The sequence below is a fragment of the Sardina pilchardus genome, chromosome 22, assembly GCF_963854185.1.
Source record: "Sardina pilchardus chromosome 22, fSarPil1.1, whole genome shotgun sequence".
NCBI lineage: Eukaryota > Metazoa > Chordata > Actinopteri > Clupeiformes > Clupeidae > Sardina > Sardina pilchardus.
Genome location: NC_085015.1, coordinates 21096664 through 21124502, shown reverse-complemented (window position 1 = coordinate 21124502; position 27839 = coordinate 21096664). Strand labels below are relative to the sequence as shown.

General features: G+C 45.0%; 2 protein-coding genes across 3 annotated transcripts; one reads left to right on the top strand and one right to left on the bottom strand.

Moving 5' to 3' along the window:
• Positions 1-3118: 3118 nt before the first annotated feature.
• drd6b (dopamine receptor D6b) lies at positions 3119-4441 on the bottom strand. Its single transcript, XM_062526568.1, has one exon. It carries the CDS (start codon positions 4439-4441, stop codon positions 3119-3121), a length of 1323 nt encoding a protein of 440 aa, XP_062382552.1.
• A 1361-nt stretch (positions 4442-5802) lies between these two features.
• On the top strand, positions 5803-27781 carry tbc1d12b (TBC1 domain family, member 12b). Of its 2 annotated transcripts, XM_062526174.1 has the most exons (14): positions 5803-7290; positions 7972-8083; positions 12889-12945; positions 15004-15137; positions 18472-18554; positions 20139-20256; positions 21164-21270; positions 22074-22154; positions 22644-22741; positions 23351-23422; positions 23757-23885; positions 24318-24427; positions 24852-25110; positions 25843-27781. In XM_062526174.1, exons 1-14 carry the CDS (start codon positions 5972-5974, stop codon positions 25912-25914), a joined length of 2751 nt encoding a protein of 916 aa, XP_062382158.1. In that variant the 5' UTR covers positions 5803-5971; the 3' UTR covers positions 25915-27781. The 2 variants fall into 2 exon arrangements, with proteins under 2 accessions (XP_062382158.1, XP_062382159.1); XM_062526175.1 differs by lacking the exon at positions 12889-12945.
• Positions 27782-27839: the final 58 nt, after the last annotated feature.

Genomic DNA, 27839 nt, shown 5'->3' with positions numbered 1-27839 from the left:
CTATCATATAAGGAAACTGCCTTTAGTCTTGAAAAGCACACTGAAATAATACTTAATGCTCTGATGGGATTACAACACAAGAAACTCCACACTAGGTCTCAACAAAAGTCTGTTTGTTGTGAATGAAATCATGTAGAGACATTTCAGGTAAAATCTCTTCAGAACGCTCTGCCTTGTTCTTCTGTGCAATGCCTTTGAAACAAACAAACAAAAAACAATTCCACCCCTCTCATATTCATGAGTTGAATTCTACTTTTTTGGGGGGGGAGGCAGATATCTCTGAGGGAATTGCGCTTTTTGTGAAATCTGCTATAAGGAAGCAGCTTGGCTCTTAATTGGATTGCTGCAGAGGCAGGACCACGACTCTTGGCTGTGACAGGGAAGCTCTTCATTTTTCACCTTGACTGCATTCATTACTCCACTTATGAGTGCAGCAAGTCTGGCTATTAGTGATGTGTGCACTCTCTCACTGGATTGACATTGGGACAGCTGCCTGCAGATGGATTCTCAGAATGTCAGGAATGAATCCAAGCCTGATCTGTCCCCGACTGGCTGAATCAGTAGTGAGGTCAAGAATGAACATCTCTGTGTTATGTGGCAAACTTTCGTTTCGAGTTTCGGCTTTGTTTTCCTTGGAGATGCAGTCATAGGATTCTCTATTAGAAGATTTCTATACCCAGCAGTCAGCATAGGTTTGCCACTAAACCTGGAATACCACACAAATAGCCTATTTCGCACAATAGCCTATTTCACACAATAGCCTGTCCACACTTTCCCCGCAAACCAGAGATAGCATGTCTAAATTGAGTTTGCAATGAATGCTCACTTAAGATGTGATTCAAAGGAGAAGATAGCTATCAGAGGGGACCCAGTCTTCATAGACACGCCTATGGCTCAGTAACATGAGAAATCCCCACATTAGCCTGATTCTCTAACATTCTGCCCACTATTTTCACCAGCAGTTTTAAAAACTGAACTCTCTCTCTCTCTCTCTCTCTCTCTAAAAAAATAACATGGTGTCCCCATCAGGTGAGAGAGCATTTCAAATTGTCAGATAAGAGGGGGAAAAAAATCACCAATTTTTTTTTTATCGTGTCATGTCCACACTGGCCAAGTGCAAATGACTGTAATTTTAAAAGAAAGTCTCCATTTCTAGCCACTGTGCTTTTGTGACAATGGGAAAATGCTTTGTAATAGAAAGTTGTTGAGCAACTGTAGAAAACAATGTGAAATGCCATTCACTAGGCTATGTATTTTCAAAGACTATAGGCTTTTCAAAAGTGATGGTGTGCCTGACAGATATGGAATATTCTTTTTCTTTCTGCAGCAGCAGAATTCAAACACAAAGGTGTGTGCTTGTGTTATGTAAGTGTTAAAAGAGACACATGTCCAACCTGAGTCAACAGCCATTTTGAAAACTCAACAACTTATCACACAGTCTCTCTCTCTCGCTGAGACACACACACACACACACACACACACACACACAGGTCACACACACACCATAAAGATCTGTGCCATGGTTTCGGCCTGTGAAGATGACAAGCATTTGTGCACTTGTTTTAATAATAAATGTGTTATTTGCTTACACCGAGAGTGGATGCCCTGTTTGATCTTAATTTTCGCACAAAACAAAATGCTTGAAAGCAACAATGACAACAGTGACAAACCAATTCTGTAGCCTATTCACCACAAGGAGTGAACAATGGGCCTCATACAGAAAGTGATATAGGCCTACTTAATGCCCTCTTATTGTGTATTTGCATCCAAATGAGTTCTTACTTTGTTTGTAGGAGAGTACCTTGTATCTACTTCTGAGACTCACCATTATTTTCTTATTTTTGTCCGTCTAATTAATAGATATTTACAAAAGAGTACAGAGCTCCTAGTTGTCAAGCAAATAGGCTACTTTAAATATTCAGGAAACTTCTCATTATCAACAAATGTATGATTTGAGTAAAGATTGGATGATTTAATTTGTGGATAGGCTAAAGGAATAGGCTAGGCTAGGCTACTATGCGTAATCGGTCCGATTATTTATTTAACAGAAGGCTAGGCCTAGCCTAAGCTACAGCGTAGGCCTACTGTTGCTGATAAAGCTTTGGTCCGCACATCCTTGTCTTCTCTCAGCTTATTTTAGCATGTAGGCTAGGCTGGCCTAGGCTACCTGTGCTGGGAAAAAAATTATCATAATTATCTGTTCCAGGCCAGGACGCATCCAAACTGTTGGTTAGTGGAGCTTTAATGACGACCCATCGATGTCAATTACAGTATAATCGATGTTTTCGCTCTTACAGTCGAGCAAATTACTTATCTGTGCTCTGTTTGTTTGTGTTGGTTTGCCTTGAGGTTGGCAGGCGCAGGGCACTTCCCGCCACCACCAGAAATTCTCAAGAGGCGCGCGCGCCACCTGCATTCCCATGTGGGAGCGTCTGAAAATTGCAGCGACAATTAAACTAATTATCCCAATTACACTCTTCCTCAGTGTATGCATAATAACATAGACTATCAAAGGCCTCATTTGGTTGTAGACCGAACGTAAGAAAAAGCAGGAACCATTAAATGGCATAGGTACGTCGAGTGTTTTGTTATGTTGTCTTGAGAGGCTGCTTTCAGGTAGGCCTATTCGGAAAACTAGTTAACAGAATAGCTGGAAGTAGGCAAGGTTATACAAGTAAGCTACATAGCCTATCATGCGATCAGATAATTCATTTCAAGAGGTGCGTTTTTGTGAGCTGTGCAGGTGCAGTTTTTACCCAACGAGCTTTAGCCAAAACCGCAGCTCAACATAAAAATAAAACAAAAATAATAATAATAAAAAAAACAAGCTGAAACCATTTATTGAGTTATAGGGCAAATATGCATGCATATTACCAACTGTAGCCTACTGCAAGGATTCACACTGTCTACATTATCTTCCTTTACAAGTGATCTTGATGAGTAATGCATATTTTATTTCAGCAACAATAGCAGTAGGCTAATTAATGATTTGTCTAAGCCACAAAACATCAGCTCTTAAGGATGTCTGTTGACCTTTCATGTGTCCTGTAGACTACTCGGTCATTTAAGTCTATGCACATCACTGCCACTGAATATTATAACTCCCAAAGGCTTTCGTCTAGTCTTCCACTTGTCCAGGCATAACATAACATTCGTTTTGTCCAGTCGAATTGAAAGGCATCATATCCAAAGATATTTCAGCCTCACACTCAATTTGCATAATTGCCGGCAGCAAAAGATTTCTGGTGTTACATGAATTATTAGACAGAACAGAGACTTTGTCAAAAGGTTGATCCTCTCCGAGGATTGGGACCATGGCTAGACGTTGAGCGTTGGATACTACCGGTGCGTCTTTCTGGAGAGTGGTGTCATGGTGATAGGACACCAACTCGTTACTAAAATTCACAGCCTCGACTGCTGAGGTGGGGCAAAACCTGTTGCACCCAAGTATAGTAGAAAAGGCCCGTCTGAAATCTGCATTGAAGGCGTATATGACGGGATTCAAGGAGGAATTAGCCCATCCGAACCAGACGAAAATGTTGAAAGTGGTGTCACTTACGCACGGCGATTCCGACTGGTCACTTATGTCACAAAAAGGAACTATGCAATTGAGGACGAAGAAAGGCAACCAGCAAAAGACAAATACGCCCATGATTATCGAGAGGGTTTTTAAAACCTTGGTCTCCTTCTTAAAAGTCGTTTTGAGGGAGTTTTCGTTCGCGCAGTCGGGGACTTGAGGGTGATTTTGGGCGTGCTCAACAGCTCTCTCCAACGACGATATCCTCCTGATTTGCGTTTGCGCAATTCGAAAAATTCGGGTATATGTACCAACCATGATCACAACGGGGATGTAAAAGCTTATCAACGATGAAGCTATTGCGTAGGTTCTGTTCAAAGTGGCATTGCACTCATTGATCTCGACTGCGTACTCGTCTTCGACTTTGTGCCAGCTCAGCTGCACCGGTATGAAGGAAATGAGTATAGATAAAGTCCACGCCACACTGATCATTATGAAAGCAACGCGCTGTGTCATTTTACGTTCATACCGAAAAGGACTTGAGATAGCCCAGTACCTGTCCAAGCTTATTATACAGAGGTTGAGAATAGAAGCCGTAGAACACATGATGTCGAAGGCGATCCAAGTTTCGCAAAAGTCGCCGAATAGCCAGCAGCCCGCCACCTCAGACATGGCTTTCCACGGCATCACCAGGACAGCGACAAAGAGGTCGGACACTGCGAGGGATATGACGAAGAAGTTGGTGACTTTGGATCGCAAGTGTCGGAATTTGATGACTGCGACACACACGAGCGTGTTCCCCAGCAATGTTGAAACAATTAAGATGAGCAGGGTGCAGCCCGTGAGCACCGCGCGAACGCTGTCTCCGGAGCTGTCCGCTTCAGGACCTTTATCAATGAAACTCTTATTTCCAATTGTTTCCATCACTGGACGAGAATACAGCCTGCGTTTAAAACAAAAAACCTACATTGCTATCATTAAACTGTTGAACCTCTGAACTTCAGACGGTCCCTGCCTATTGCATTATCCTGAAGTCTGATCATGTCCACTGAGACACTTTGGGGTGTAGTCTTGACTGATTCGGTCCAACGTAACGGACAGGCAAAAAAGTGACTCTCCTCTCACAGTTCCTTCCCCAATTCATTTATATTCTGTCCATCACACGTATCTGAGCACATCTGGCTGTCACTCTGTGTTCAGACACACTGCTCTAGTTTCTTCTCCAGCGAACGCCTCGTGCCGAAGAGCGACGTTCTCCTGCAACCTAATGAGGAGTCTTCCTCGCACCAGAGTGGGCGACTTGAAAACGGTGTCGCGTCATAGGCCAATCTGTTATTGTCAGCATAGGCCTAATAGCCTGCTACTGCCTTGCGTTTTCTAAAATGTCTGTCGGTTTTTGTGATCTTGGAGCACTCCTGAAACAATTGACTAGCTCTGAAATATATGGCTTACTAACACACACACACACACACACACACACGCACACACACACACACGCACGCACGCACGCACGCACGCACGCACGCACGCACGCACGCACGCACGCACACACACACACACACACACACACACACACACACACACACACACACACACACACACACACACACACACACACACACACACACACACACACACACATATTACAGTATATAGGCCTATAGCCTTTACATAATTTGATAGGCTATTCATGGGTTTCATCAGGTCCCTTTCCACAGGTGTATAATCAAGCACCATGCAGTCTGCATTCATAATCTAGGTACTTGATTTTATACACCTGTGCAAAGGGACCTGACGAAACCCATGACTTTAATAGCCTATAGGCTACAATTAATCATCCAAGGGTATTAGATAGGCTAGTTACTCATAGTTCAACTGAATTCCTTTGCACTGTCTTACAATTAGGTTATTGTCTATTTAGGTTATTCAACCCTGATAGTAGCCTTTAATTTAGGCCTATCTCATCCCTGTCTGGATCCCTGTCTGGGTAATCCTAATCGGTTCGAATTAGTGACAGGTAGACATAAGATATTATAGTTTGCAATGACGTAGGCCTAACCATATAACCTGTAATTAATCTATCTAAAATTATGTTGTCATATTCCGCATGCAACCCTGGTATAAGCTTTTAAATTATTTCTTACAGTAAATGTTTGATGCGAGGAGTGGACAATCATGGCTATTTGCCAATGTAGGAGTTTAAAACAGACACCAGATGTCGCTCCAAGCCACGCGCGTCTTGTAATCAACCATCCACAACCTACGTCATTGGAATTTCAAAATGGCTTCCGGACATGGCTAGAGAAGGTGGCTACCGGTTTCTCATCTTTCAGAGCTCAGCGTCAAATGGACGGTTAAGCATCAAAACACATTATGTACGTTTATGTCGGTGCTTTCCACAGAAATACATGTTAGAAATGGCGTCGTGGATTTGATGAACGGTTCGTGAATGAAATGGAAAATGCCGAGAATGGAGCTTCGCAACTGACATTGTCAACTGATGTGAACGAAAACACGGAAACGGGTTTCTCTCTCTCTGGACTAACTGTCGATGCCTCTGAACGCAACGTTAGTGGTGACAAAGGCGTGTTCAGGGTCTGTTTTGATGACAAGACGGATTTGGATGAAAGAAATGCAGAATATGCCACTGGTCGCGGTGCAGCGGGACTTCATGGAGGGGATGAGTGTAGTGGGGTTGGTAGCACAATGCTTGGCTTCGTAGCAAAAGGGACATCTGCTGGAACTAAAAACAATTGTGTCACTTCAGACCGACACATCGACTCTTCTTTGAACAGGGTTACCGAGTCAGTGAGACAGTCAATGGTTGAATCAACGGCCGGAGGTCGGGGTACTTCAGCAGGAAGCCCGTCTGGCGCTGCTGATGTTGCAGACTGTCAACCGGACACAGACGAGGCTCACCCTCGGGACTTTGCCGGGACTGTGGGGCAACCCAAGTGTAGCACGGACCGGGATATGCAAAAAGACACATCAAACTCTAACCAGGAGATATACAGCACACCGCACTTGTCACCATCGTGTGATGGACACGAGCATCAGCAGATTTGCCGGTGCCAGGCCTCACAACCTGAGCCGCTGACGCTACGCAATGGGAACATGAACGACGCCGGGCAGCACTCCCCTGTCAGCGAATCTCAGAGGGAGCCTGTAGAAAAAGTAGGTAACATTAAAATGGCTAACGGAGAAGTTATGTCAACAGAGAATAGGGAAGGGTTGGAGGCCTCGACACAACCTCGAGTAACCGAGGCATGTCTATCAAATCCGCTGGTGGAAAATCCCTTGCCCCATCCAGTGCCGCAAAGCAGCCGCACTGAATGCAGGACCTTGGAGTCCTGCATAGGCGAACTGCTGAAGGAAGAAGACAGTGATGTGTTTGACGATTCAGGCACCTCTCCATCACGTCAGATTCACGGAGATGACCCAGTCCCGACGGTTGAACTCACCTTTGGGCCTGATAGGGAAACTAGCGTTACCGCTAGGCCACAGTCTCTTAAATCTATCACCCATAGCACGCACTTTCTAAGCTGCGATTCCACACCGCTGAGCCCGGAGAGCAGCAACGCTTTCCTGCGCCCCGCTGCGGAGCGGGACCTACATTTCATGGATGTCAATCTGAACTCTAGGAACACGTATGAAATCAGCCGACGCCAGAGCGCCCCAGACAACATACCGGGGGGGATGACTGTCGCCTCAGCCGTCTCCTCTGATCAGCTGTCCAAACAGAAAAAGCATGGCATCAGTGATTTCTTTGGCAGGTATGATTATAAGTGCCAGCTACTTTACTAACTGTATATGACAATGTGCTGTTATTGTTGTCTACGTGTCCAACAAAACTCACTTCGCAATAGTGGCACAATTCCACAATAACAATAATGTGATTTTGGTTAGCTAGCAACATTTATTACCGGTGTAAACAATATAGGTTACCTTGGCCCATAAAAAAGGACACCCTGTCCCCGAGTGAGGTTGCCAACAATGGCCTTGTAATAGCACACCACCGTCTTTTGGGCAAGACGTGGCCTATCTCATTCAACATTTAACAGTTGCACAGACTGGCTGGTATTGGAGCCAGGTAGGCTATGTGCTGCCTGTATCGCCTTTGACTAGGTCTCAACAAGGCATGTTGAATTTCCATTCATGGTTATTTTTAGCCTGAATACAAAGTAGCTGATTTTCATGTGCATTAGTAGTTCAACTGTATACCAATTGAGGAAGTTGGAATCATTCTTAAATAAGAATGTGATATTCCTGTAGGCCTAGTATTTCCTTCACAGTTTTAGGTTAAAGTTCATGACCTCTTTATAGACACCCTTCCAAAGCATGTTACTGACTAAATCTCCGGTTGTCATTGGTTAACCTATGTCATGTGACATAGCATTTATCACATGCATTATGGAGCATCTCTTGTGTAAAACATATATGGTTTCTGTTGACAGGGGCTTGTTTTCAAAGAAGCAATGTGAGCAACAGAGTGCTCCAGGCTGGAAGCTCTTTGGAAAGGTTCCCCCCAGAGAGAACAACCCAAAGGATTCCAGAACTATTCAGCAGGTGAGTTCTCAGATAGGAGTGGGTCACCATGGAACTACGGTCAGCTGCCAGTATGGTTGGGAACTAGAGAGAGTGGAGGAGTGTCGGGGTTGTAAGGCCTTGACAAGTGGCCTCGGTGAACATGTTAGCCTACAGCTGGTGAAAACCCTGCTTTGCTATTTAATATTTCGTTCCTCACAGTATGCTTTAAACTATCAGTTGCAGTTGTTGTGGCTGTTTGCCAGATGTTGTTATGCACTGCATGAGTCCTGTTAATATTTATTCCAGACGCTTAGCTGAAGTTAACTGATGTGTTCATGCATTTTCACATTTCCTTGGAGTCATCAAAGATTCGTTATCAAATTAAAATCTGAATCTTGAAGCTTAGTGGGGATGTAACGATACGCTCAGGATTCGATATGATTCACGATTTTAAGTTCGCAATGTGCTTTTCTCACAATGTTTTTAGTTAAATAAGTCAGTCTTTCCCACAGGAGATATGATAGGTGCCTGACCGGAGGGGGGAGAGGCATTTTGACTACATGGCCTATAATAGTATTGTAATATTCATATTGTTATCATTATCTTATTATTTTGTTATAAACTACTGATATATATTAAAAAATACTTCATTAATTCATGAACGCACGCATTATGCAGATATATTATTGCCTGGGTGCTGTTAAACTGCATTAGGCACCAACAGCTCTGAGCGATGTTTTCTAAGATAAAAAATTTTTTGTCACATAAAACATCACCAACATCTCTTACAGTACCTTTAAGATGATGAGAACTCAGTTTTGATGTCAAATGTGTGCAGCGTGCTAATACTGTAGTTTGGATTTAATGTGCATGCTGTGGAGCGGTGTGTCCGTTGAGACAGAGAAACAGGGTCAAAGAGAGGCTGTGGAAGGTAGGCAACTTCTATAGGCTACTCTGTCTTTGGTAAAGTTGCACATGGCTCTACAAGGACAAACCTATGAAGTTGTTATTTATTTATATTTGGATAACGTAGTTGCATCACCATTCATTTTTCTCAACCGGTGGTCATTTTCACACATGTGTATCGATTTTTAGCCGATTCACTGTGCATCGCTACATCCCTAAAAAGCTTAGTAAATCAAACAGGCTATTTCTCATACTGTCTTCTATGTTATTGAAGAGGTCACATAAGCAACTCCACTGGCGTTAGGCCTTGGTCAATCTATCCAGCATGTTCATAAAACCACATTCACACTTCCAGTGATTTGGTAGCCTAATTCCGACTCAGATTTATTTGCTCACTGTTTAGTCATTGTAGACTCACTTGGTCAGAGGTAAAATGACTCCCATCCCATGACTCCACTATTGACTCACGTACGAGATACTGTCATGCAAAGCCGCTTACAGCCCCGCACAGATATCGAGTTCTGTGAGTATACTGTATGACGGTCCCTGGCTACAGTACACCGAGTGGACCTGCAGTTCTGGGGCCCCAATGACCCAGATCACCGCCCTTCCCTTTTCTCTCCTGACCGTCAGCGTCGAGGCTTCTGTGTTTGACTTTCAGTTCCTCACAGCATAGTGTTAGTGCATAGGTATGCAGGCAGAAGGGTGCCTAGTCACACACTCACATGTGCGTATGTACGTACGCGCACACAGGCACACACAGACACACACACACACACACATAAACAACACATACACACGTAGGCAAACACACGTGCATGTCTGTGTGTGAGTGGGTGAGGGTTTTGCAGTGTCGGTTATGGGGGAGTTAATGCCTTTTCACTGTGGTCAACGGCTTGTGTGGATTTGCATGGTGCAGGGTCTTTTAAATAGCAGAAGCCACTTTAATGTTGACCTATTCTTGATTTTCTAGGCCCTTGATGTCTGTGTGTGTGTGTGTGTGTGTGTGTGTGTGTGTGTGTGTGTGTGTGTGTGCGTGTGTGTGGGTGAATGAATGAGAGAGGGAGGCGGACTCTTAATGCCTCACTTGATGACAAGGATCTGTAGGTAATGGTTAAACTGTGAGATGTTGGGCTACCTACCTGTTGTATAGAAATCGGGTTAGAACAAGCACAAGGCTACAGTTAAACTTTTCTGAGGTACTCTCTTGCAGACACGCTATACTCTTTCACACACACACACACACACACACACACACACACACACACACACACACACACACACACACACACACACACACACACACACACACACACACACACACACACAGCCAAAGCCTTCTGTAAGAGCAGCTGTTCAGGGCTTTAAGTCAAGCTGAGGGGGAGTGTTTGTCTGTCTGTGTGGAACCTTATCCATAGAGGCCAATAGGAATAGTCTGTGATTGTGCAAAATGATCCGTCTCAAAGGAAGTGTGTCGTTGTTTTAGTGTTAGTGTCAGCAGCCAGGGGTTAGGCCAGGGATGGTCAAACTCTTTTTTTAAAAAAACGAGTTTTATGTCAATACTTGAGGACCAAATACGTTTTCAGTCACATTTGTAAACATCTGCAATTCAAAGTGAGTGACAGTTGAGGACTGCCAGTAAAGCTGCAGTGTAAAGAGGAGACATTAGAGTACAATAAATAGTACAATTACCCTGTTAAATAGAGGATGACCGTGCAGCAGTGGCAACCACTAAGTTATCAAGTGACAATCAGATGTAATCAAGAGAGATAGTAGCGTGTTGAAGGAAGTGCATGATAAGACAATTTCTACATAACTTATGAGCTCTCTTTGATATGCAGGGCACATAACAATAAGTCAGCTCTTGAAAGTGGTCGCCCTGTCAGATGCCACTGACTGAATACTGAGAGACAAGTTTAATTTCTTGATCATTATTTTGCGACTGCGAGCCCTAGTGAATGCTGTCATCATGTGGTGGGCCTGTGTCCTCATGCGGTCCAATGCTGTACTGTGGGGCAGGCAGCACCATGGCGGGCCATTGTTGCTGTATCTTGTGAGAGAGGCCAGGGGGGCATTTCAAATCCGCCATTTGGCCCGCGGGCCAGACTGTGGACACGCCTGAGTTAGTGCTAAACCCTGACCAGAGAGGTCCAGCCAGGGGATGACCCCTCTGATGAAACAGAGCCTTAATTGTGCCAGTGTCAGCAGGTCCCCAATGCCCTGGCTCAGTCAGTAGAAGGAAGAGGATCATCAGATGGTTAACTCAGTGTTGTGGATATGTTCAGATCGTAACCATCCTCACCACCCCATGTGATGTCTGATGCAGATGTCCTCTCAGTTACACTGTAATCTGATGTGATGGGGATAACATCTAATTGCAGAGCTTGCAGACGACGAGTGTTTCAGCAGGGAAATAAGATACCCCCGAGTCCTGATATCAGCCCTGCTCCTTTGGGATACAATCTTGTAACAAGGCTTGTTATTTTGAGATGAAGTTTTTAATCTTTGCTCAATTAGGTTTGGGATTATTCTCTCTCTCTCTCTCTCTCTCTCTCTCTCTCTCTGCCTCTTTGCCTCTCTCCCTCTCCCCCTCTCCCTCTCCCTCCCTCTCTCTTTCTCTCTCTCTCCCTCTCTTACACACACACACACACACACACACACATACACGCACAAACACACATAGACAGATAGACCCCCCCCCCCCCCCCAACACACACACACACACACACACACACACACACACACACACACAGGAGTGAGCTCTAAAGCTCTTTTTGAGTCAGTGGGTTAGTCTCCTCCATGCACACATCCCTTGTTATTTTCCTCCCATGCGAACACACACACACACACACACACACACACAGAGAAACACACACAGACAGATACACACAGACACGCTCCAGCCACCGAGGCTGTGAGGCATTTTGGAGTGGCGGTGTGAGCTGAGAGAGTTGGGAGGTCGCTGCTCCTGTCAGATGATGTTCTATGTGTGTGAAAAATTCATTCCAGCATAAATTGGCCTTATTAGCCAATCACCCGCTGTCCTCCTCACACACACACACACACACAAACACACACACACACACACACACACACACACACACACACACACACACACACACATTCACAGACACATGCAGAAACACAGACACACACTAATTAATGACAGTCATCCCCCCCAAACACACACACACACACACACTCAACAACTGATGGCAACAACGCCCTTCACACACACAGAGCAACAACAACTAATGACGATGCCCTTCCACCTACAGACATTCACACATACAGAGAAACACACACACACACACACACACACAAAGTAACACACAAGATTACAGCCTGTCTGAGACTGAGCCACTCGTCCCCCGTCCTAAAGTGCCCTTGCTGTGGCTCACACTGTGAGTGCACAGTCCCCAGTCCTCCCAGGACACCATTGCAGCCCTGGGAAACATCCCTGGGGAAACCGCTAATGTGTTTATTAAGTGCTCCGAGTCAGACTCTGAGCATGTGATCATGTGTAGGGTGGCTACCTTAGTAGTCTGTGTTCTGTGTGTCCTATTGCAGGGGTGTTTTTGTAGTTGTGTGTGTACGTGTGTACTGTATTTATGTTTTTCTTTAAAGATACACGGTTGCTTTTCAGGCGGACCAGGACCCGAGGCTGTTTTCATTATGGTTGTGTTGTGTTGTTTTTTGTGTGCGTGTGTGCGTGCGTGTGTGTTTGTGTGTGCGTGTGTGTGTGATGTTTCCATTGAGGTCTGGGGTCGGAGTCTACTTACATTCTCCCTCTCTCTCTCTTTCTCTCTCTCTCTCTCTCTCTCTCTCTCTCTCTCTCTCTCTCCCTATCCCTGTCCCTCACCCTCCTCTCTCTCTTTCAATCCTCTCTCTCTCTCTCTCTCTCTCTCTCTGGTTGTTCTCTCCTTTCTCTCGTTTAGGACAGTAACCAGGGCAGCCTAACATCTGTTTCCACACCCAGTCTCTTAGGCCCGGCGGTAGGACCTTTTACTTCTTCGCCGCTTTTTCACTATTTTTCCTTCGCTTATCTTCTCTCTCTCTCTCTCTCTCTCTCCCTCTCTCCGTCATCTCTTCCTCCAAGCATTCTGGCCGTGCATGGGGCAGCGAAAAGCTTTCACTTCCGCTCGCAGACTTCCCCCTCCTTCTCTCCCTCCCTCCTCTCTCTCTCTCCGTTTGTCCTCGCATCCCCCCATCGCTCTGTTGTCTGTCTGTCAGTCTGTCTGTCTGTGGGTCCGTCTGCTCGACGCACATGTCCACCCGTTCCATCTCTGCTTCAGTGCCCGGAGGAGGAGAAGGGGAAGGAGGAAGTGAAAGTTTTCTTTGTGACGCGTTTACCGTCGACTCGTCACCGCCCCCATGCCATGCACCCGTCTCTGTGCTCGTCCGTTCGTCAGTCAGTCTGTTAGTCTTGTCCGTCCGTCCGTCCAGTTACCGTTACTTTCCCACGTGCGTCCACACCCAGCCTTGTTTGGTCTGAGTGTTTTCAAGCGCCTCGCCCCGGTCTTCCCGAATCCCGAACCACGGGAGCTGTGACGTGTTTTAAGAGTCAAGTCAAGACTGATAGGGAGATGTCAGGGCTTCCAGAGTCTCAGGCCTCCTGGTGTGTCCATTACACCATCGCGAAGAAATCTGCTGACTTCATTTATTATCGTGTTACTCCGTTGATGCGTCAGAGTTTTGCAGCCAGACCCATTCCGATAGCTGACACAACAGTCTCGGAACCACCATCTGAAACGGAGTTCTTTTGGCCGGTGAAGTAGAATTATTTGTCCAGTAGACTTGGAGATGAATGATAAACCTTTTTATGACACTGGTCAGTGATCGAGGGCAAACTTCTGAACGTTGGATAAAAGTGCTGATGTCTTGATAATGACAATGCCAAGTTTGATTTGTTGAACAGTATTATTGACAATGTAGCCTTTATATTTGTTTAGGTTACATAGGCTTAATACGCTCACTCTCTCTCTCTCTCTCATACACACACAGACTCGCACACACAGTATTTTGACTGGTGCAGCGGTGGGTGCAGTGTAGATGGGAACTCCTCGGCTATGGCAGGCTCCCCTGGGTGGGGATGATTATGCAGGATGATGCTGGAATTAACTCAGTCGCTTTCTCTTTGCTCCTCCAGGCAGTGCGCATATGCAGTCTTTCTCACTGTGTTCACAAATAGCACACACACACACACACACACACACAAATCTCCTTCACTTTCTCTCACACAGGCTCGTAGACATCCTCACATATATGTTCTCCTTTGCTTTGTCTCTCTCATGAGACACACACATGCACACACACAGTAGGCCATGCTTCCTTTCATACCCTGAGGCTGCTGTGTTTTAGCGTGTGTGTGTGTGTGTGTGTGTGTGTGTGTGTGTGAGAGAGAGTTTGAGAGTGTGTGTGTGTGTGTGTACGTGTGTGTGTGTGTATGTCTGAGTATGAGCCTTATGATCAAGGTATGCGAGTCGGCTGTGCCCTCTTTTGCTTGAAAAGCGCTCCGCTCCAAAACAAGCAGCAGCAGCTCCCAGCTTTCCCGCCGCGCAAAGCCGGGACGCTCCCATTTCACTGCTCCTCCCAGCCTGTGTGTGTCAGATCAACTGTGATCTGCCTTTACTGCATACTGATCTGCATTTACTGCTTCTGTGTGACATGATTATGAATGGGTGTTGTTTTTATGGAGGATGTGTTTGCATTATGGTGTGTGTGTGTGTGTGTGTGTGTGTGTGTGTGTGTGTGAGGGTGACAGGTGTGTATGTGTGTTTCTCTGAGTATGTATGAAGGAGACAGGTAGGTGTGTGTGTGTTTGTGTGTGTGGACACAGATAGACGCGTGTGTATGTGTGTGTGTGTGTGTGGACATAGAGAGGCGTGTGTGTGTGTGTGTGTGTGTGTGTGTGTGTGCGTCTGTGTGTGTGGACATATATAGGCGTTTGCGTGTGTGGACACAGATAGACGTGTGGGTGTGTGTGTGTGTGTGGTGATATGTCTGTGTGTGTGTATTAGTGAGCCTCATGTGTGTGTGTGTCCTGTGTGCAGGAGTACGAGGCCAAGCGTGCCCAGTCGGGCCACTCTCCCCCCTCCCTGGCGGCCCACGGGGGACCGGGCCGCCGCAAGAACCTGGAGTTTGAGCCGCTCTCCACCACTGCCCTCATACTGGAGGACAGACCAGCGTGAGTACACACACACACACACACACACACACACACACACACACACACACACACACACACACACATGTGCACACACACACACACAGTCATAAACTGAAACACTTCTATATATACATACACATATATGCAGTCACACATACTGTACATATATGCAGTTATACATACATACATATATACATGTATATACATACAGTATATATTCTCATGCATGCACACTCACATACAGTACATGCACACACACGTACACTGGGTAGACCAGAATGAGTCAACACACTCAGATCTACACATCTCATGCTACAGTGTGCTGCGAAAGAGGAACAGGAATATTTGTCTTGTGGTTTGCCAAGGGTGCCCCTTTTCCTTTGCTACTGAGAAGTTGAAAAGCTTCTTGTGTGTGTGTGTGTGTGTGTGTGTGTGTGTGTGTGCATGTGCATGTGCATGTGCGTGTGTGTGTGGCAGCCATGCTTGCACAATGTTTAACAGACAGAACACAAATGGAATGGAGGCGAAAGTTAAACTCCATTCACGCTTTCTCACACACACACACACACACACACACTAACCAAGATACGTTGCACATACAGTATACTCCTCACACACAAACACCCACGTGAAGCACTGACCCACATCCTTCCATCTGCGGAGGGACACATTTATGGTTAACACACACATACTTTCACACACAATCCCAGTCACACACACCTTGGCTACACACCCTTCTCACATACTTTACACATATCACACCCCACAAAATGACACGTAACAGAGAGACTTGAATGAGTCAGCACACACACACACACACACAAACACGTTTGTGTACACCGAGAGACACACCAAATGGTACCATTAATGTGGTCATGGCTCATATTCTTCTGATAACCAGGCGCCGTGATTGTGCTTGAATTGCTTTGGATAAGACACACACACACACGCACACATGCACACACACACACAGCATGGCCCTTCTTATTCCACTGCAGCCCTGACTCCAGTTCATAAGAAGCTCATATTCTGATATCCTGATGACTGTATGCTTCCATTGTCCTGCCAGTTGCTTGGGATAAGTGGCATCTGCTGAAGTGCATAACTGCTGGGCCTATTATAGGCTATCACATGGCAGACAGCCTTTCTCACAAACACTATTCTCCTTGGGCCATACAGTATATCATCAATAGTCAGTTATACACAGAAGTGAACTTAACCATCATTTATGAACGCACCACTTATTAATGAATGCACCACTTATTAATGAATGCACCAAATGGCTCTTTTATGAATATACTAATATACCTTTTTGAATGAATGTGCATTATATTGTGTACCTCACGGAGGCATACTGCCTTAAGGCATATAGGATGTGCACTAATGTATAGAGCAGCAGGATGAGATGAGATTGAAAGGACGATAAAAACTCTCTCATTCAATGTTATAAAAGAGTAATCGCTTCACTGCCTGCATGTTCCATTAACGTAAAGCATGTTCCCGTACTTATGGATTTCTTCTGTAGCAGTAAAGGAATTGTTGATTACATTAAAGGGTAATGGTGTAGAAGGGCCTCCCATTCTTAATGGACTGTAAAGAGTAATGCTTCAGTTAGCATGAGGGTTAACCCCTTTAGTGGAGGACTTAGCATGGCTATTGTCTCTTAACATTGTGTTGTTGTTTTTTTTTAACTCTTTTAAGGTGTGAGCTTAGCTTGTAAGGCTTTCAGTTCTGTAGTGAGCTAGCTGGTGGCTAGCTTTTATCCACACCCATGCTACCCACAATGGTGGTGTTCTCGAGACAAGTGTGTTAGCTGTTGGCTAGTCAACTTAGCCTATAAAAAATGCTTCTTAAATTAAGCCTTTCAATAATGTTCCTCTAGGAACCCATTTAATGTGAAGTCTTGATGGGGAACCACCAGAGGCAAATCCCGTGTCGGGTCACTCTTTTGATCTATTCGCCCCCCCCTCCCCCCACCTCCGGAGAGCCGCGTTCCTTTAGAATATCTGCAGCCGTATGCTGGGGGGCCACACAGTTGGTTGCTTGGTAACCAGGTCAGCGTGTCATCTGCTGGCTACTGATTAGTTTGATAGAAAATGTCGAGTTAGCTTTTTCTAGGGGCTTAAAATGCCTCTACATTGCCCTCGTAATGCGAGCTTTTGTGCTTTCTCTGTGAACATCAATACGTATATATTGCCTTACTGTTTGCTCAACTTTGAGATGAAATGTCTGGAAACTGTCTGAAACTGGAGTGTTTTAAAAACAAGTAAAGTTGTAAAGGTATAGGCGAAGTGTAATATGGGTTACCGGCTCTTGGTTGTGACTTATAATGATGACTTTGTTGACCTTGCCGCAGTGCCGCTGTGTTGTTCTGAGTCCTAATTTGAGGTCCAGACAGAGGAGGGGAGAGAGATCTGTATCACTGATCTGGTGCTCAGCCAGGGCTGCCTGGACTTGGCACTGAGGCAGCAGCTTTCACGTGAACAGACACTTGTAGTAGAGTCACAGGGAGCTTGCCCTCTCTTTTAAGATGGCTACTAGTAAGTGTGTGTGTGTGTTTGCTTGGCTGGGTGGGTGGGTGGGTGTGTGTGTTGTGTGTGCACATGCATGTGTTTGTAGTAGGTGCATGAGGGTGTGTGTGTGCATGCCTCTGTATGTGGTTTGGGTTTCTGCATGTGCCTGTGTATGAACGTCTGTATGTGTGTGTGTGTGTGTTTAGGTTTAGGAGTATGTGTGTGTGTGTGTGTGTGTTTTTAGGTTTAGGAGTGTGCGTGTGTGTGTGTGTGCGTGTGAAGGGCACACTCTACGCAGAAGCGTGTGATAAAGCTGGGAGGAGTGATTGTGTTTCGCCCTCAAGGACGCCGCTCGTGATTAACTATGAATGGCCACCCGAAGGCAGGGCTCAGCCTGAGCTAGCACACACACTGCTACGTAAAACACTTAAACACACTCACACTGACACACACACACACACACACACACATATACTCTCTCTCTCTCCCTCTCTCTTTCTCTCTCTGCTTGACACATGGGAAGTCATGAGATTTGTTGGGCCCAGCGTTCAGCTTCCTTTGTATGACCTCATAGCTCAGTGATATATCTTCCTGTGGTATGTTGGATATCTTCTTTCTGTTTGGGATAGGAGCAGAGATTTATGGCTTTATCATGTGATTGGCCTCATGCCATTCAGATGGTCTTTTCCAGGCAACAACACACTTATCTACTTCAAGTACACACACACCTCTCTCTGTTGTGTTGTTTGTGTGTCGGTAAGTCATGTGATTTGTTTTGGTGGTCTGTGATTGGCTGGCTGGCTGACTGCGTTGTGCTGTGCCCTCTTGTCTTCCTCCAGGAACCTTCCGGCAAAGTCCTCAGAGGAGGCCCAGCGCCACAGGCAGGAGTACGACGAGATGGTGGCCGAGGCCAAGAAGAGAGGCGAGTATTCTTTTACACACACACGCACACACACATACTTACCTACCGCATCAACTCACCTACCACATCAACACCATCCCAGCAGACTCACACACGCTGAACCTCGTGCCAGCAGACGTAACACCCAAACCTCAAATCCTCAGTCAAGTCAGGTTGACCTCTCGTGACCTCTTCGTCAGTGTCCCGCACACACAGGCTTGTGAAGTACGTCCCCTATAATTAGCTCTTACACACTAAACGTAACCACTAATTCTGTCAACATGTTAAGTCAAGTTGGACTGATTGCCGTGACCCCTTACTGTGATGTAAACCCAACGCACTCTTGTGACACAAAGGACGACTCAAAAGGGCCACTCCTGCGATTGTGAAAAGTGTTTTTGTCATCGGTGTCCTTGAAATAGAAATGTGTTGCCCCGATCAGTCGGGAAGTGCACAAGCAGCATCGCTCATTAAGCCATCCCTTGCAACATTGCTCATTAAGTTTAATCCTTGCACACTTCCAGACGGGCTACACCTTAAAAAGAGGGTGGGGGGTAGTACTGGGCTCTCAGGTATGACCGACCGTATGATAATGACAAAAGGCTTGCATTGCTAGGTCAGTAGTAGAAGGGCATCAGAGAGGTCTGGACTGGCTGTTGCTTGTGCTGAACTCCTACTGGTCCATGAAGTCCAAACTCAAGTAGTGTGTCTACACTTTCAAAGCCCCCTCAATGTCCCCTCAATAGGACAGTAGGCAGTCTAACCCATGTCCCCTCATTAGGACACTAGGCAGTCTAACCCATGTCCCCTCAATAGGACACTAGGCAGTCTAACCCATGTCCCCTCATTAGGACAGTAGGCAGTCTAACCCATGTCCCCTCAATAGGACACTAGGCAGTCTAACCCATGTCCCCTCAATAGGACACTAGGCAGTCTAACTCATGTCCCCTTAATAGGACACTAGGCAGTCTAACTCATGTCCCCTCAATAGGACACTAGGCAGTCTAACTCATGTCCCCTTAATAGGACACTAGGCAGTCTAACTCAGTGTGGATTACTCAGAATGAGTAAACTTCTAAGCCCTGAATTCCAGCACTGAGCGTAACTCAAGACTGTCACACTTCCAGTGTGTGTGTTAAAGCCTAACCCCGAGCTGCAGTCAGATGAAAGCGCTCGGTTAAGCCCACCACCACCACCACGTGCCGGAGCCAAAACCCTGACCCCAGATCAGGCCTCCTCAGCATTCAAATCCAACTGGAAATGCATCGGCTAGGCTCGGCAAAAAAATGAGTCCTGAACACACAGAAGTTATTTCTGTTTGATTGGACTGGGCAGTATTGACATCTGTTTTGTAAAGCCAGTGACATGGAAATCACAGCAATGAATGGCAACATCTGATTGATGTGGTGAATTTAATTGAATTTCTGGAAAGCATCCAAGAAGGCGCGCACAGGCATAGAAAAGCACTGCTATTTCAGCCATACAAATCATATTATACAATCATAAACATTTTACTTGCAAATGTATTTTTGAATGTGTGTGTTGTTGTTGTTGCTTATTTTATTATGATTTGAGTTTATTTATTTATTTGTGTTTGTGCTGCAGAGCTGAAAGAGGCCCAGAGGAAGAAGAAGATGATGAAGGAGCGCTTCAAGCAGGAGGAGAGCATCGCCAGCGCCATGGTGGCCTGGAACAACGAGATCCTGCCCAACTGGGAGAGCATGTGAGCACACACACACACACACACACACACACACACGCACGTATGCACGTACACACACACACACACACACACACACACACACACACACACACACACACACGTATACATGTACACACACACACACACACACACACACACACACACACACACACACATACATACATGTACACACACACACACACACAAGCACACGTGTGCACACACACACACACACACACACACACACACACAGATTTACGCAAACACACCGCCCTCATCAACGTCTCAACAGTCATGAATTTTGTATAGAACTGCAAAAGGGTGAATCATTTCCACATAATAATGCCCTGCATTGTGAAACACTGTTTGGGAATATGCAGCATTCCTTCCTCCTCTCTCTCAGAGGCTCTGCACAAGTGAACCAAATGCACTGGGGGCAGCTGAATGTAAACACCAGTCTGTTCAGGAAATGCAAATCCAGTTGCCGATTGGGTGTTCTGCCGGGTGGAACATTGGTAGCGTCTGAAAGTCAGCAAAGCTTTTGGGGAAACTTTACTTGACATCTCTGCTGTTACTGCTGCTGTTCACCAGATTCATTTGAACAATAGGCTGATTCTGAATAGCATCTAATGAATTTATAGTGCCCAATAGGAAGTTTGAATAGGAATTGATTAAACTCAGTTGATTTGTATAGCCTCATGTCTCATGCCACAAATGGCTTTATAGAACCCAAGGGCAGAATATTAGAGCGCTCTAGCGAGATTGTGCACTGCACAGTTATGCCAATAAAACACATTGAATTGGATTGAACTGAATGACATGACGTATTAAAGGTGTCTTGTGCAGGTTCTAGATGAGGAGACATGGTAGAGTTGACCCATTGAGGCTTTGCCAGTGTGTAATGTGCCCATGTGTCTCCTGTTGGCAGGCGTGGCACGCGCCGTGTGAGGGAGCTGTGGTGGCAAGGCTTGCCACCCAACGTCCGTGGCAAAGTTTGGAGCCTGGCGGTTGGGAACGAGCTCAACATCACCCCAGGTAAAGTGGACATGTGTGCGTGTGTCTGCTGTGTGCGTGTGTCTGCTGTGTGTGTGTGTGTCTGCTGTGTGTGTGTGTGCGTGTGTTTAAGGATGATGGCTTGATGCAGGTTTTGTTGTAGTAGTTACTGTTCCAATGCTGTTTTGGAATCTGTTAATTTAAGTCAAATGTTCTGGGCCTTATACACAATTCAGTAATAGCCAGTTAAAAACTACTACCTGATAACTTTTGGCTAATTCAATTAAAAGTAAAATTGTTGTTATTCTGACGTGTCTATGTAAGTGTGTAAAAGTCTGAGACAAAAAAAATGCACATGATGATATGCTACAGAAGCAATCAACCGTTCCTCAGAAGCAAACCAAACATTGACACATCACCACACATCCAGTGAAGAGCCTAATGAAACGGGATGCAGTCTTTGCGTAAACTCCAGCCAGCCTTTACCAAAGTCAACAAAATAAATCTCAGTCTGACAACAGACTGCCTCCCTAACCTCATGTCAACAGACTGCTTTGGATCCCGGCGCTCTCTCTGATGCGTGTGTCTAGGAGCAGGCCTTTGAGTTGGCTGCTGTAAAGAGAAATGGTTTGAGGATGTGCAGCCCCCAATCACTGTGAGCTGCAGTTTACCCTGGAGGAGCTTAAAGCTCTGAACTGACGTCCAGGAAACTCTTTGAACCCGCCGAGCCAGTCTGACTGTCTGGATTCTCGCTGTTCTCTCTTCCTCCTCCTCATCCCCCACTCCTCCTCCTCCTCTTCCTCCTTATCCTCTTCCTCTCCCCCACTGATTCTGTCCGACTCCAGAGCTATACGAGATCTTCCTCTCCAGGGCCAAGGAACGGTGGAGGAGTTTCAGTGAAACGGGCTCGGAGACGGAGACCGAGGGTGAGTTTGTGTGTGTGTGTGTGTGTGTGTGTGTGTGTGTGTGTGTGTGAGAGAGAGAGAAGAGGTTTTTTGTGTGTGTTTCTCCAAGGATCTTTGTGTGTGAGGTTCAAACTGAAAAGTTTACTTTCCGTTTGATTCCGTTTGTGTTGAGTTGAATGCCAGCAGAAGTAGGACTTATGGTCTGTCTCTTACACACACACACTCACACACATACATGCACACACGCACCCACATTGGCACACTTACACCAAAATGTTGAATAAAGATTGAATGTTCTTAAGGGTCCATTTGAATATATTATGGAATTTTAGAATCACACACAATCAAACATCAAGAATTCTTTTACTGTCACGTTCAAAACTCCCCATGCTGAGAGGATATCTAATGTTACTGGAGGGACTGCATCAGTGCCAGCCCTTAATCTCTGTGCTCAGTGGACGTTTGTGCTCGCCCTTGTGTTTGACCTCAACTCATGTCTTTCATCTCCAGCCGAATCAGGGGCGTCTGTGGCGGACCGCGAGTCCAGTCTGGATGTGATCAAGCTGGACATCTCACGCACTTTCCCCTCCCTCTTCATCTTCCAGAAGGTAACACAAATCTACCCAACCGTTTCAGTTCAGTAAATGACTAAAGGCCAGAGAGTAAGTATGGGTGATGGGCACACACATAGGAACTGAACTCCTACCCAAAAGGAGGGAGGATGGTGAGGAGACAGGGCCAGTGCACTGTGTTTCCTCTTGGTCTACACCTCACAAGCTTTTATCACCTAGTAACTTCCGCTACAAAACACCCACTTTGTGCATATATACAGTATTATTATACGTCTTTGAGCATGTTTGTGTGTATTTACTCGTGTTTGCTAAGTGTGTGTGCTTTTCTTATGTCTGACCAGTGTGTGTGTGTGTGTTTCTTGGCTTTCATCTCCCTCAGGGTGGGCCTTACCAAGGGGTGTGTGTGTGTGGGGGAGGGGGATAACGACTACTTTGTGTTTGGTTGTGTGTGCTTCTGTGAGTGTAAGTGTATGTGTGTATTTCTGTGATTGTAAGTGTACAGCATGTGTGTATACTGTATGTCTATATATGTCTACATATATATGTGTGTATTTACTTATGTTTGCTGAGTGTGTGTGTGTTTTTCTTATGTCTGTTTGCTTATGTTAACCATATGTTGTGTTTCTTGGCTTCCATCTCTTTCAGGGTGGGCCTTACCATGATGTCTTGCACAGTATCCTGGGGGCATATACCTGTTACAGACCAGACGTGGGATACGTGAGTACACACACACACACACACACACACACACACATAACCTGTGACTTCCTATCTTTCGGTCATCAGGTAGACATTCTAGAATCTGTCACTCAGTCTTTATGGAACTGCCTTAGGAATGTTCTCTTTACATTCCGCTTCATTCCGTCTCAGTACAGAGTAAATGTGATGTGTGTGTGTATGTGTTAGATAGTGCTGTGCGATAAAAGCCCCTCTGCCTTGTTAAACACACCAAACTGCACCTGGTTGTAGAGATTACAGAAGTGTGAGGAGGAATCTGTGCATGTCCAGATGTCATATATGACCATCCTGACCCCTTGACATTTGACCCCAGGTCCAGGGAATGTCCTTCATTGCCGCTGTGCTGATCCTCAACCTGGAGGAAGCTGACGCCTTCATCGCCTTCGCCAACCTCCTTAACAAGCCCTGCCAGTTGGCCTTCTTCAGAGTGGACCATGAACTGGTAGGGCCTGTTACCGTAGCCTTCCTCAGGCGAGCCAGTGCTCCTTCTCCACGCTAGCTGCTCACTTAAAGCCTTAATGCTGATTGTTGTTTTCGTAAAGACAATACAGAAGATTACTTTTGTTTGTTGTCAGTTATTTATAGTATCCTCAGATTGATTTGGATAGCATGTTGTTATGTTAAGGGGAGAAGCCACACCTGATTCGCCTCTTAGCTGCAGGCAGGACACTGTGAAGTCATGTGGTGGTAGTAGTCATGAATGGAAATGTAAGAGCCCAAAGGTTGTAAAGGCAAATTGGTGCATTTTAGTAATATCAGTGTACATTTTGCATGGCTATATATGATGTCATTGTTGTAAACGTGTGATAGGATTATACTGTACATGAATACGTACATTTTAATTTTGTTTATGTATTTTTTCTCATCTCATCAGATGATGAAGTACTTTGCTGCATTCGAGGTGTTCTTTGAGGAGAACCTCCCCAGGCTGTTTAGCCACTTCAAGAGCTGCAGTCTCACTCCAGACCTCTACCTGATAGACTGGTGAGTAGAGGCCAGGGACCAACCAGATAAATATGAGCGTGGAGAAAATGTCAGGCAAATCACAAAAGCAACTATAGGTTTTTCTCTTGAGGGTGTATGGAGAGTGACAAGTGCTCTTTTCAATCTCTTTATGATTAACACACATTTAGAGTAATGGTTTATATGTCTGTATGTGTGTGTGTGTGTGTGTGTATTTTGTGTGCACTTTCGGAATGGTGGGTTATACCTTTCAATTTCTATTAGTGACACTGTAAGCCTTGTTTGTTTCTGTAGTGTATCTGTGCAGTGTATCTTCTCTGACTGGAATCATTGATGCAGGTGTATGTTGACCATATACATATGTGTGTGTGTGTGTTTGTGTGTGTGTGTGTGTGTGTCTGTCTGTGTGTGTGTGTGTATGTGTGTGTGTGTGTGTGTCCTCCAGGATCTTCACGCTGTACAGCCGGCCTCTGCCGCTGGACGTGGCGTGCCGCGTGTGGGACGTGTTCTGCCGGGACGGCGAGGAGTTCCTGTTCCGCACGGGCCTGGGCATCCTGCGCCTGTTCGAGGACGTGCTGCTGCAGATGGACTTCATCCACATGGCGCAGTTCCTCACGCGCCTGCCCGACCACCTGCCCTCCGACGCACTCTTCACCTGCATCGCCGCCACCCAGATGCTCAGCGGCAACAGGAAGTGGGCGCAGGTGTGTTCCTTTTGCGCTCATTCACTCCGTCATTTATTATTTCATCCAGTCATTAGTGCATACAGTATATTCACTCATTCACTTATTAATTAATGAATTCATTCATTCACTCATTCATTCATTTGTTCATTCATTCATTCATTCGTTCATTCATTCATTCGTTCATTTTTTCATTCATTCATTCATTCATTCATTCATTCTCTAATCCAGTCATTGGACAGGCAGTCATTCAACAGTAGTGTATTTATTCACTTGCTCACTCCTTTATTTATTTCTTGTTTATTTATTGTATTGCACAGGGTTTTCACAGGTCATGGAATTTTAGAAAAGCTATTCCAGATTTGATCAGGCTTTAGCCCAGGTCATGGAATATCAGAGAATTTGTTTGTAGCATTTTGGAAATGTAGTAAGTATTCATCAAAAATAATATTTTCCATGCAGCACTTTTTTTCTTCAGTTAATTCACATACTTCCCATTACACTGTTTTTTCAGACAGCTTTTTAGATCCATGAGAGGTCATGAAACTTAAGCTCTTTAGTCTGCGAATGACCCGGGAAAAGTCAGGGGATTTCACATTTGACTTCGATCATCATATAATTTATTATGTGATGATTTTATAGCTTTTTTTACAGTCCGACCTATGTGTCACCCCTGTTTATAGATGTTATCCTAACAAGTCAAACCTCGTGGATTTTATCTCATGTGTATGTCTTGTGGTTTGTGCTCCTCAGGTCTTCAATGCACTCATGAAGGACAGCAAGGATGCAGAGAAGACGGGCAGTCCAGCACTTAAAAGCTCCTAACTGCGCTCACCTGGACACAAGCCACCAGTTCTCATTGTGGAGGACTTATATTGCCGCAAAAGAACTTAGAATTTTCCAATTCTAAATCAAAAATGAATTTCTAACTGACAAAACCAAATTCTCACATGTCGAGAGGTCACCTAGAGAGCCTAGGGAAAACACTTGAATCCTCGAAAACAAAAAAAAACCTTTGCCAGTATTACTTCCACGATCAGGAAAAACTGTGGCTTTGAAGTATGTGACTATATGGTTGTTGTTGTTGTTGTTATTATTTATTTGGTCAATGTCGGAACGATCGCTGCCTTTCCCTCCCACCGTAACGCTCGAGCTTTGGTGGGAGCATGTCCACTTTGCAAACACTTCAGACTTCTGGCTCCGGGATGGACCAGGGCTTCTATGGACAGCGCAAAAGAGTGGACAGCAGAAAATTCTGAAAGCACTACCACTCCCCGCCCCCCCACCCCACCTCACAGCAGTCTCAACTCAACACAAGTCTCCACTCTCACTTGCACATGAAGCAGGTTTCTGATGTGACTCGAAAGACACTCAGTCAGTTCAGAAACGTGTCACTATTTTTGCTCTCTCACACACTCTTTTACTCTTCTGGCTTTGTGTCCCCACAAACCTGTCGATCCAGAGCTCAGTGTGAGCTCCCAGGCTGAGGGAACGGACTAGATGTGAGTGATAGCTGTGTTTTAACAGTTCCAAGAAAACAAGCTTTCGACAAACTCAACATCTCTTTAAGCTTCTTTTTTTTTAATTTAGTCATGTCTCGGACCAGCAAGGAGTTTTGGACCAGTAGTCAAGCCGTCACCCCTGCAAGCTTTAGGTATACTCTTATGGGGAGATCGCACATCATAGCTGCTTTGGAACAGTCTTGCGTTGTTAAATGGACTGACTTTGAAATGGACCAGTAACTGTAACATGGACTTAAATGTAATGATATTGCCTCATCGAGAAGTAAGGCTATCTATATGAAGGAATGAAGTTAATCAGGATTATTTAACCCGACACAAAAAAAGGACTGAAAATCTTGAAAAAAAAAGAAACAAAACAAAGAAATGCCTGGTAAATGTGATTGTTAGTGTCTCTCTCACTCTCACACTCTCTGTCTGAGATAAATTGCTTTTTGTTTTTTTTTCTCTTACAGTATGTCAGATCTTTTTGAAGTGCAATGGTGAATCGTAGCTTTAGGACAGCAAGGAACCCCCAGAGCATAACCACTCTGTGTGTCTTACTGTTGATGCTCAGGCATCTTGAGTGTACTTACTTGCAAAATCGAGAGGAATCTCGAAAAAGGCTTTTTATTTCCACCCCGTCTCTGCCAGCAATGGTGGATATGTTAAGAGAGCATACAGTCGCTATGTTACTTGTGCACAACACTTGCGTGTTACACAGTGTCAGTGCTTTTGTGGGCCAACAGGTGCAACTGATGACTTTCTTTTTTTTAAATGCAGTGAATGTTTTATCTGTTCTGAGGACCTTATTAATCTTCCTATTGATGCAGCAGCATTGTGATGCTTATAATAGCGCACCATTCTCAGTTCAGTACTGAAGTTTGTTTGTTTGTTTTTCTGTTTGTTTGTTTTATGGATTGGTTTTGGTTGCATACTATCAGATACCTGGTTTTATTTGGATTTTAAAGCTCTAAAGCTGTATGATTTGATGTAAAAAAAAAATTGCAACTGTATGATTGATTTTAAATAGCAGGCTACTACATAATTGATAAGTTGATTCACTATCTTGTCTTCTGTCTTTCTCTGTGTTGTACAGTTTTCATACTAAGTTATGAGTTAAATGTAAATAGATTATGCCCTTGCTAAAAGATCATTAGATAAAATTCATGTAAATAAATTGAAGCTGAAAATTCAAATTCTGGTTGTGATTATGTTTGTCTGATGAACATATGTGATGGTGCAGCATTT